The sequence below is a fragment of the Tachypleus tridentatus genome, chromosome 7, assembly GCF_004210375.1.
Source record: "Tachypleus tridentatus isolate NWPU-2018 chromosome 7, ASM421037v1, whole genome shotgun sequence".
In the NCBI taxonomy this organism is placed as follows: Eukaryota; Metazoa; Arthropoda; class Merostomata; order Xiphosura; family Limulidae; genus Tachypleus; species Tachypleus tridentatus.
The window spans coordinates 110,510,785-110,523,067 of NC_134831.1; the positions used below are offsets into that span (position 1 = coordinate 110,510,785).

At 33.4% G+C, this 12,283-nt stretch overlaps 1 protein-coding gene across 8 annotated transcripts in view; it reads right to left on the reverse strand.

Moving 5' to 3' along the window:
• The window catches only part of LOC143256392 (peregrin-like), a 75,820-nt gene extending 66,175 nt beyond the window's left edge, over window positions 1-9,645 (reverse strand). For 4 of the 8 annotated variants that reach the window (XM_076513581.1, XM_076513578.1, XM_076513577.1 and 1 more), the window contains exons 1-3: window positions 9,169-9,380; window positions 2,117-2,844; window positions 1,535-1,780 (exon numbers count right to left, since the gene is read on the reverse strand). In XM_076513581.1, the coding sequence (XP_076369696.1) occupies window positions 1,535-1,780; window positions 2,117-2,752 (882 nt within the window). In that variant the 5' untranslated portion in view covers window positions 2,753-2,844; window positions 9,169-9,380. Of the gene's footprint in view, window positions 1-1,534; window positions 1,781-2,116; window positions 2,845-8,126; window positions 8,231-8,584 lie in introns of those variants that run through there. The other 4 variants (XM_076513580.1, XM_076513576.1, XM_076513575.1 and 1 more) reach the window with 3 other exon arrangements.
• Between the last annotated feature and the right edge of the window lie 2,638 nt (window positions 9,646-12,283).

Consider the following 12,283-nt stretch of genomic DNA (forward strand, 5'->3'; position numbering starts at 1 on the left):
ACTTGACACTCACTTGATGAACAGACAGATTACATATATCATTGTAAAGACAGTACTAACTTTAAACAAGATGTTCACTACTTGACACATTGTAAAGACAGTACTAACTTGATGAACAGATGAACACAGATTACATATATCATTGTAAAGACAGTACTAACTTTAAACAAGATGTTCACTACTTGACACTTACTTGATGAACAAACAGATTACATATATCATTGTAAAGACAGTACTAACTTTAAACAAGATGTTCACTACTTGACACTTACTTGATGAACAGACAGATTACATATATCATTGTAAAGACAGTACTAACTTTAAACAAGATGTTCACTACTTGACACTCACTTGATGAACAGACAGATTACATATATCATTGTAAAGACAGTACTAACTTTAAACAAGATGTTCACTACTTGACACTCACTTGATGAACAGACAGATTACATATATCACTGTAAAGACAGTACTAACTTTAAACAAGATGTTCACTACTTGACACTCACTTGATGAACAAACAGATTACATATATCATTGTAAAGACAGTACTAACTTTAAACAAGATGTTCACTACTTGACACTCACTTGATGAACAGACAGATTACATATATCATTGTAAAGACAGTACTAACTTTAAACAAGATGTTCACTACTTGACACACTTGATAAACAGACAGATTACATATATGATTGTAAATACAGTACTAACTTTAAACATGATGTTCACTACTTGACACTTACTTGTTAAACAGACAGATTACATATATCATTGTAAAGACAGTACTAACTTTAAACAAGATGTTCACTACTTGACACTCACTTGATGAACAGACAGATTACATACATCATTGTAAAGACAGTACTAACTTTAAACAAGATGTTCACTACTTGACACTCACTTGATGAACAGACAGATTACATACATCATTGTAAAGACAGTACTAACTTTAAACAAGATGTTCACTACTTGACACTCACTTGATGAACAGACAGATTACATATATCATTGTAAAGACAGTACTAACTTTAAACAAGATGTTCACTACTTGACACTTACTTGATGAACAGACAGATTACATATATCATTGTAAAGACAGTACTAACTTTAAACAAGATGTTCACTACTTGACACTTACTTGATGAACAGACAAATTACATATATCATTGTTAAGACAGTACTAACTTTAAACATGATGTTCACTACTTGACACTTACTTGATGAACAGACAGATTACATATATCATTGTAAAGACAGTACTAACTTTAAACAAGATGTTCACTACTTGACACTTACTTGATAAACAGACAGATTACATATATCATTGTAAAGACAGTGGTAACTTTAAACAAGATGTTCACTACTTGACACTCACTTGATGAACAGACAGATTACATATATCATTGTAAAGACAGTACTAACTTTAAACAAGATGTTCACTACTTGACACTTACTTGATGAACAGACAGATTACATATATCATTGTAAAGACAGTACTAACTTTAAACAAGATGTTCACTACTTGACACTTACTTGATGAACAGGCAGATTACACATATCACAGAAAAGAATAGCATTGGTGTTCTCACATTCTCCATCATTACAGATGCAACAAACAGCATCCTCGTCAACAGAACTCACATCTTTCCCAGAACATTGATTCTGAAAATGGGATTCTTTTTCAAGCCTATCCATCAACATTTCAAAAGTATCAGCTGAAATTTCTGGAAAACCATCAGTTTTTCTCTTTGCGTTCATTAGGTCAAGCCATGCACAGTCCTAAGGGTGTTTTTACAAAAAGATATGAACATTTAATAATTTGTAAACAGATTTATAAGATGTAAAAACTCGTTTAAGTACCTGTCTGCAAATTTCCTGATTTGGTAAGTGCACAAACATTATTAACAATACCTGCACTACAGTTTTAGAATCCCTCATGAATGTTAGAAACTTCATACACAACTGATTATATTTCCTCTGAACATAATTAAAATAAAAATACAATGCTAGAACTGTAAGGTATCATATTTACAAAATATCTCAACTTATATGTAAAAAGGCATTGTTTGGTACAATGAAACAAAGATAAGGATTTGGAGAAGAGACTTGACAAACCTCTTCATCCATGTCATATTCCACTTCTTCATCAAGTTCTTCTGGAGACTTTTCCACAAACTTGTAATAAACTGCTGGTCTAGCTGGAGCAATTGGGGCATCATAATCAGGAAGTATTTGAAATGATGCCTCTGGAAGAACAGTTGATCCACTTTCTTTGTGGATTTTAGAGTTTTCAGGGTTTTTTCCTACTTTTGAAGGAGGTTTTTCAATCTTTTCTTCTGGTTTTAACTTTTCTTCATGTTTATTTGTTTCACTATCTACTACATCAGCTATTATAACATTTATTGGTTCACTGATGCTGATTCTATGGGTTCTTCCCTCCACGTCCACTTCTACAACACGCTGAGATTCAGCATATGTCAAAGCCTCCTGAGCAGTGGGAAAATAATCAGGAGGAGATGGAGAGCGTCGGCTTTGTCTGTGGTGCCACCTACCTTTTTTCTGATTACACTTCTGTAGAGGTGCTGACTGTGGACTAACAACAGAATTCTCATGATCAAAATTGTATAAATGAAACTGAATTCCAGAAAAACTTTTGTAAATTCTGGAACATCCTGGAACAGGACATTCATAAGGTGGTTTGGTAGCACGCAGGTTCTGACAGAAGATTTTCACATCAAAATCAAACACCATCCTTGACCAATATTCTCTGATGTATTAGTTACTAGAGCTCTGATTGCATGATCATGTCGTTTTCTTTTTCTTCTTTGACATGAATGGATGTCCTGTAATGAACAAAAATAAGTACATTGAAATATTCCTCTTAAACCTTATATGAGATGTGTAATAAGCAAAAATGTGAATGATAAATAAACATATACATTCAACTAAATGGATGTCAAATGTATTATTCTAGATTATTAACACTTTGGGAAAATTTGAGTATTTATGACTCAAATAATGAAATTTCAATACAGTGTATTTAGTATGCCATGATAATATAGAAATACAAGAAAAGTTAACACAGGCATATCTATTAGAAAACAGTTCAAACAAATGACCCTGATGTTTTGTCAACTTCACACATGAATGGTATATCTGGAAGTCTTGTGGTAAATTTCTGCACTTCACAATAGGATTTTTGGGTACATTTTCACAAAAGACACAATAATGTTGTAGCTTTTGGACTTTAGACCAAATATTAATCTTAATATAGCACTCCATTTGAAGAAGTGACCAGCTTTCTCCAATTTATTTATAGCACATATCATAAAACTATTCTATGTCCAACTGCCAAACCAAGTTTCAAACCACACAGTAAAAACAAGTGGAGGCCACATACAATTTAATAACACAGACAAACAATCTTCCAAATATGGTGATTTTCCTGCTTTAAAACTCCTTCTGGAAGAGAAACAATACCGGGAGTGTTACTGAGAGAATGAGTGCATAACATGCAGAAATTACTACAAATCTGTGTCCAAAATAACCTAAGGAAATGTGATGATTTGAGTGTTTTCAATGCAACGTCCATAAAGGTCTTCAATTTCTGATTAACATCTTTGGTGATTTATTTGGTTATCTTGAGGCCATGGTTAAAATATAAAGATCTCAACTACCATTATCTCCTGACCACAACAAGTTAATTATAGAGATCACACCTGAAATCTAACTCACTAAGTAGTCCAGTTAATTGTACATACTTCCTTAACTATGAACACAAACAAAACAGATTACTGAAGTTTCTGTAACAAGTAATATTTATTCAAAATCAGTTTACATTTACATTTTTATTTCTAGCTATTTTAATATTTTATTAAAAATATCAAATTCTTAAATGTGTCTTACTTGATCACGCTTACCATAACCTTTATGGTACTTGAATGCTACAGAATACAGCACGTCATAATTCTCCAACAAATTGGTGAATAAACAAAGTGGTGTAATAACTCTAATTAAACCAGTCATACAAGTCACACAGAATGACAAAACACTTGTTAAAAAACAAAGTCAAAAATACAGTATATCTCTGGACTTTCTATACAAATTAAATACATAAACATCATATATACAACTAATTTTCAAAACTAAAAATCTTTATCTGAAATAGGTTCACTCTTTTTTATTTAGTTTGGAATGGTCACTTGATTTGTTTTTAATTGGTGGATGAAATTATTTCTTCTTGACTGAATAGATTTTTGTCACTATGATCCATCATGTGATATTAAATACTTAGCAAATGACTTTGAATTAAAGTAAGGGGAAGGTAATTCACATGAGTTATCATTATTTGGATCACACAGAGGTGGAGTGTGTTTTCTTGTAGTAAAGCCACTTTGGGCTATCTGCCGAGTCCACCGAGGGGAATCAAACCCCTGATTTCAGCATTGTAAATCCATAAACTTACATTCTTAGCACAATTGTGGATAAGTCAATCAAGTATTTGAAGTAGTGGTCTGTTGAAAGTAGTAAAGCTACTTCTATTCATTTAGAATTTCAGGTAGTAGTTACAGCAATATTGGTCACAAGTCAATGGAAGTAATTTGCTGTCTTTAAGTCACTAATTATAAAAATAATATTTTGTTTTACTTTTTACTAATCAAGTAGATACAAGTAAAATATTACCCCTCAATTTTACAGTGTCTGTGAAAGACCTTACAACTTGATAAAAAGGACATTTTTGAAATCTTAGATTACTGAATAAAACATTAACAGAAACCAAAGTCTACTATATACAAATTACTTTAAAAAATGAATACCAATAATATTTTTATCAACATAACAATCTGTCTTACTCATTACTATAAAATGCTCCAACTATTAAGTACAGCAAACTAAATATGTAAAACATATATAAATGTCTTGCAGTGAAGTACTTTACAATGAGACTAATAAAAGGTAACTAATGTTTTATATATAACACAGGTAATGAAACTAAAACAGACAACTAAGTATCAGTAAGAAATGAACTGATGAAACAGCTCGCTGTTTGATATGATTACTGAAAATAAAATTCTGATACAGACTTAACAAAATGTATTTTACCTAATTGTATGAGTAATGTGGTACTTCACAGTAATTAGTCAGACCAGTCTACTACCCTTATAAGTTGTAAACAATAAAACACAGTCCCCCACAATCAAAACTTTCACCATTTTCAAAACTTGGTTCAAACAGAATCAGAGGTTGTTACATTCAGCCGGTAAAACTTGGTTCACACAGAATCAGAGGTTGTTACATTCAGATGGTAAAACTTTGTTCACACAGAATCAGAGGTTGTTACATTCAGATGGTAAAACTTTGTTCACACAGAATCAGAGGTTGTTACATTCAGATGGTAAAACTTTGTTCACACAGAATCAGAGGTTGTTACATTCAGATGGTAAAACTTTGTTCACACAGAATCAGAGGTTGTTACATTCAGATGGTAAAACTTGGTTCACACAGAATCAGAGGTTGTTACATTCAGATGGTAAAACTTTGTTCACACAGAATCAGAGGTTGTTACATTCAGGCAGTAAAATTTGGTTACATAGAATCAGAGGTTGTCACATTCAGGCAGTAAAACCTGGTTACACAGAAGCAGTTGTTTTATTCAGGTGTTAAAACTTGGTTCACACAGAATCAGAGGTTGTTATATGCAAATGGTAAAACTTCGTTCACACAGAATCAGAGCTTGTTACATTCAGAAGGTAAAACTTGGTTCACACAGAATCAGAGCTTGTTACATTCAGAAGGTAAAACTTGGTTCACACAGAATCAGAAGTTGTTACATTCAGGTGGTAAAACTTGGTTCACAAAGAATCAGAGGTTGTTACATTCAGAAGGTAAAACTCTGTTCACACAGAATCAGAAGTTGTTACATTCAGGTGATAAAACTTGGTTCACACAGAATCAGAGGTTGTTACATTCAGAAGGTAAAACTTGTTCACACAGAATCAGAGGTTGTTACATTCAGGTGATAAAACCTGGTTCACACAGAATCAGAGGTTGTTACATTCAGGTGGTAAAACTTGGTTCACACAGAATCAGAGGTTGTTACATTCAGAAGGTAAAACTTGGTTCACACAGAATCAGAGGTTGTTACATTCAGAAGGTAAAACTTAATTCACACAGAATCAGAGGTTGTTACATTCAGATGGTAAAACTTGGTTCACACAGAATCAGAGGTTGTTACATTCAGATGGTAAAACTTGGTTCACACAGAATCAGAGGTTGTTACATTCAGAAGGTAAAACTTGGTTCACACAGAATCAGAGGTTGTTACATTCAGATGGTAAAACTTGGTTCACACAGAATCAGAGGTTGTTACATTCAGATGGTAAAACTCTGTTCACACAGAATCAGAGGTTGTTACATTCAGAAGGTAAAACTTGGTTCACACAGAATCAGAGCTTGTTACATTCAGAAGGTAAAACTTGGTTCACACAGAATCAGAGCTTGTTACATTCAGAAGGTAAAACTTGGTTCACACAGAATCAGAGGTTGTTACATTCAGAAGGTAAAACTTGGTTCACACAGAATCAGAGGTTGTTACATTCAGGTGGTAAAACTTGGTTCACACAGAATCAGAGGTTGTTACATTCAGAAGGTAAAACTTGGTTCACACAGAATCAGAGGTTGTTACATTCAGGTGGTAAAACTTGGTTCACACAGAATAAGAGGTTGTTACATTCAGCCAGTAAAACTTGGTTCACACAGAATCAGAGGTTGTTACATTCAGGTGGTAAAACTTGGTTCACACAGAATCAGAGGTTGTTACATTCAGAAGGTAAAACTTGGTTCACACAGAATCAGAGGTTGTTACATTCAGGTGGTAAAACTCAGTTCATACATAATCAGAGGTTATTACATTCAGGTGGATAAAACTCGGTTCACACAGAATCAGAGGTTATTACATTCAGGTGGATAAAACTCGGTTCACACATAATCAGAGGTTATTACATTCAGGTGGATAAAACTCGGTTCACACAGAATCAGAGGTTATTACATTCAGGTGGATAAAACTCGGTTCACACAGAATCAGAGGTTATTACATTAAGGTGGTAAAACTCGGTTCACACAGAATCAGTGGTTATTACATTCAGGTGGTAAAACTCGGTTCACACAGAATCAGAGGTTGTTACATTCAGGTGGTAAAACTCAGTTCATACATAATCAGAGGTTATTACATTCAGGTGGATAAAACTCGGTTCACACAGAATCAGAGGTTATTACATTAAGGTGGTAAAACTCGGTTCACACAGAATCAGAGGTTATTACATTAAGGTGGTAAAACTCGGTTCACACAGAATCAGTGGTTATTACATTCAGGTGGATAAAACTCGGTTCACACATAATCAGAGGTTATTACATTCAGGTGGATAAAACTCGGTTCACACAGTATCAGAGGTTATTACATTAAGGTGGTAAAACTCGGTTCACATAGAATCAGTGGTTATTACATTCAGGTGGTAAAACTCGGTTCACACAGAGTCAGAGGTTATTACATTCAAGTAGTAAATGCCACAAACCATTATACCTTACAGAAAAACAGTAAATACCAAGTTTTTGTTGTGATATATAAACTATGAATTTCGTCACATGATTAAGTAACCAATCTGCACAAACATATTCTACATAAAGAGCTTCTACAATACCTTCCATTTCTTAATGATAATTCTTCAATGTCCAAAATTTAAGAACTAACCAAAAGACTACATGCAGAAATAACTGGCATGACAACAGGATGACATATAAATACTAAGAAGACACAGTATATGAAAAAAACAACAACACAGGTACCAGAACAAAATTCCCTTGAATGAATGGCAAATTCTAAGTAGTTTGGAGCTTGGATAGTACAGGCATGGAACCAGATATAACAGAATTTAGAGATTCAACTTGCACAGAAGGTTGTAGACCAGACAACAGTACAGAGTGTAATCTTCTAAGATCCAAAACACAGATATCTACCATCATACAAAACGCTAGATCAAATACACAGTAGACTTTTTAAACAGCATTTAGCCTCAAATATAAAGTGAAATATGCAGATATTCAAACAGGTTTGATGAAAGATACTTACTAATGGACAATGCTTCAGAAGAGATCAGATCAAAAACATCTGCTGTCAAGAGCAAAGCAAGGGGTAAAAATATAAGCAACACCAGGTGGCAGAAACACTAAATTCAAATTGGAATTAATGGAACAAAGAACTGTAAGCATATATTGTGGTCTGCAACATGAGTAAGGTTTGGACTGATGGTACAAACAACTTCAGTCACCATGCACTTTCATGAATTCTTAATTCATTAATAGTTTTCTCACTGCATTATCTAACAACTTACTAATGTGGGTAAACACTAGTCAACAACTGAAAACATCTCTAAAATCAGCTACATTTATATCCAACACACTTGTTTATTCCAAAATAACACAAATTATATTACCTAAAATTCTGTTCACACTTAAGTTGATAAAGAAAATGTGAAAGTGCTAATTCTAAATTGAAAGTTATACCATTAAAACACAGAAGCATCCTACCTCCATCTAATGGGTTACTATCTCCTCTCTTCCAATAAGCACTGTGCAGATTGCATAAAGCACATCTCTCTGACCTTAGTACCAGTTTCTAGCTGCGGCCAAGGTTTTTCTGTACTGCCTGTACTACAGTAACCTGAGCCCTAACATCCTAATACTAAAGTACAATTAACCGTTACAGATAAATCTTTACTAGGTTTAATTTTAGTCTTTTCGTTTTCCCGTTGGGTACACAATTTATAGGTTAACTCTTAACATTACTTTAAGTTTGTTCGTTCCTTATGAATAGTACTATATATGCCTTAAATCTATGTACATAGATAATGATAACTATAACATGAAAAAACTACATTCCCACGACCCAAACTTAACGTTTTAGAAACAACGATAGTTTTTAATCACCGTTACTGCGTTAGGCATGAGCAGCGAGCCTAACCGTAGCGTTTTCAAAACTACCTGCGCCAGCGTACCGCATAATTCGCTGTTACTAGCCTTAACGTGAAATACAAAGTGATAGTCTTTTGACTCTAACGTTGCTAAAACTAATCATTTCATATCTACAAAAGTTTGAAGGTTACCAAACTTACCACGAAGAATTAACCCACGCAACAGTCACTCCTCTAACAAAACATTTGTATCTTTACTATAAATATTGAGCTTCTAAAAAACCAATAGTTTAATTCCTTTTTAACAAATGTGCCCACAACTTCACAAGCATTCTACAACTATGTACCCCTGGGTAAGTACCCCAACTGTGGTCCGCACGGCTGAGTACATCATGCAGGTTCTGGACGGTAACTCACTAACACTTCCATGCATTACCGCATATTAAAAAAGGACATTTTAGCTTGATCTGACTTCGAATATCGAAGTTGCATTCATTTCACACAAGTATTTAAAAACTGTATAATTTTAACTCTTCAAAATATGCGCAGATAAAAGTTTACCACAATGAGATGTGTTAAAGCTATAATTTAGAAACGAAAGCATTTTACTTTTTAACAGTTTGTGTCAGATTTGTCATAGAAATGGTTTCCGAGCACTGATTTAGTGTGGTAATCTCGTACTAATGTTGAGCAGTTGCGTACAATTATTAAAGGAAATACGTTACCGGTTATGCACTTTAACTGAATATGTATAAATAATTTTTTTTTATATATATGGTTTAATTTATGTAATTCGCAACCATATCGTGCTTAATTTTATATATGCATCTGTTTAAATTTGAGTTTACACTGTTTACTACATTAACCTAATATGCGTGATATGTAGGCAAAATGTATATTTTCTAAAACGTTTCAAAAATTTTCGGCTCTGAAATTTCCATGCTATAATGGCGGCTAAATGTGGTGCAGAAAGTCGTTAAGATAACCTTGTTGTAAAAGTTTCTTTTTTGTGGTCTATATTGGGGTTATACGATATATTTTAAATTTATAATTTGTATATTAGCTGGGAAATACGTTATGTTGAGATAGGTCTAGAATCCCCGAGAAAATTCTACATAAACTGGCATCTTGTTTTTCTCTTTCATTCAGAACTAGATTATAAATAGGGAATACGTGTAGAATGAATTGAAACTTGGCCATGGCTAAAGTTAAAAGGTGAAAAGTTATTTAAAAATAGTGTTAAATCAGTCAGAGTGTTTCCGTGATGTATCTAAACTTTTTGCTATTATGGTTAATGAGATACTTTATACAAGTAATTTTACTTTTCTTTAATCTTAAAATTGAATGTTTTGAATGTTGCATATAACGTAAACCTACACCAATTTACGATAGTGCACAAGTGTTGAAGTTTGTAGAAAAGTTAAAGGAAAATATTGCAGTAACGTACAGCATCCAGGCTATAAGGAAAGACACTAATATTTTTACTGACCAAGGTGACATTCAGTAAAATTGCCAGTGGATTAATGCTGTGGGAGAACAAAAATAACGAGATGATACTGTCTACTGAACAAAGAAAGGAAGTTAAGCTACAAGATTCAGGTGTACTTTTTTTATCCAATTTTACTAACAGAGCATTGTGAAAAGAACATACGTAAGAGACCATCCTATTTAGTTCAATGGAAGTAAACCTTGAGAGAAAGAAAGTTATGAAACTAAACATATACCAGAAGAATTGCCTGTAATTATGTCTGTGTAAATATGCATATTGTGTCTTCTGTTTGTTTGTTACAATACAGGTTTTGTTCATTTTACCAGTCATAATTTTACTTTTAAAGAAACTCAGTCAAGTTATTTAATACTATAATATAACACACCCCTTACTTCTTGAACAAATATGCTGTTATTATCCAAATAACCTACCTGATACATTTTGGAAAATTAGTTTCATTTGAAAATACTTTATATACATTAACCAAGTACTGGTCCAGTATGTGTATATTCTCAAGACAGTTATTAAACATCCTCAAGCTTGATTATATTACAAAAATTATTGTATATGAATTTAAGTTGTCATTATGAAGAATGAAAGTTGAATTTTTACCACCCCTAATGAATGAAGTAATACATTTGCTACCAACTTGGCTTCTAGTGACTTTCATTCCATACATGATCACATGATTCCTCAACCCAGTTTTACAGAATTACATAATGTTTAATACAAGAGAAAATGTAACGTTAGCCTTATATTCTGCTTCTTTATACGTGCCTTAGAAACATGATGTTCTTCAAAATAAAACCTGTAATCAAGCCTGTAATGTTATTAGGGAAAAATGACTTATTATCTTTCCTCAACATCTGAGACACCTTTGGCTCTACAACATCAATTTATTGATAGGGGGACTAAATCTGTTCAATTGATGAATTGTTTTTGAGTTAGACATACAATCTGCACTTTCTTAACATAATACCTCTTCTGTATTGTCTGAATGATGTCACCTACTCTACATTTTACATTTATGGATTTCCTTTGAATTTATTTAATGACTACTGGATTGTTGGTATTTGGCCAAGCAATTGGACAGAGTATGAAATGTCTAGTTCTTAAGCCTGGAAATCCATACTTTATTTTCTGTTATCGTAAGATTAAGTTATAATGGAACAAATGATTAATGTTTGATTCATTTTGTCTCTGAAAACATTATCATAAACTATTTTCACATTAAGTAGGACTTCAAAAAGGTATGAGTGTGACTGATTGTTTTGGTGGTCTTTAAGAAATCACTTATCTGGCTTTGGGCAGTCATGGATTATTGGTGCCTGTTGTTCTAGATAGTGACTCTGCTTTTTATAATGTTTGGGTTGATTGCTTTTCAAAAACACCTTATAATCTTGGATACAGGGGTAGAAATTTGTAATGGTTGCACAGTTATTTACATGGGTAAGAACTTGCAGTCATAATTTGAAATACTTTATCTTCCATAAAAGCTTTTGTTAGAGCCCCTCAAGGTGAATTCCTGTTTGTAGTGAAGGGACCTCCCAGAGAAGGTTCTGTACTTTCAGTTTACCTTTTCTTGGATTTGAATATCCACCCATGTGTTTGCTGTGCATGATGACCCGTGAAGGGAAGGAGAGAATTCTGGTGGTTGAGGGGTCCAGCTTAACACATCACTTTGGCCTTGAATTCTTGTAGATGGGTAGATTTGGGGTGGCCCTTCATGGTCAATCAGCTAATCCACTTAGGCTAGGGTCAAATGAATATCAGTGTTGGACATTCTCAATAAGTGTTGTGGACATTGTTCCTGATGCTGGTGCTAGT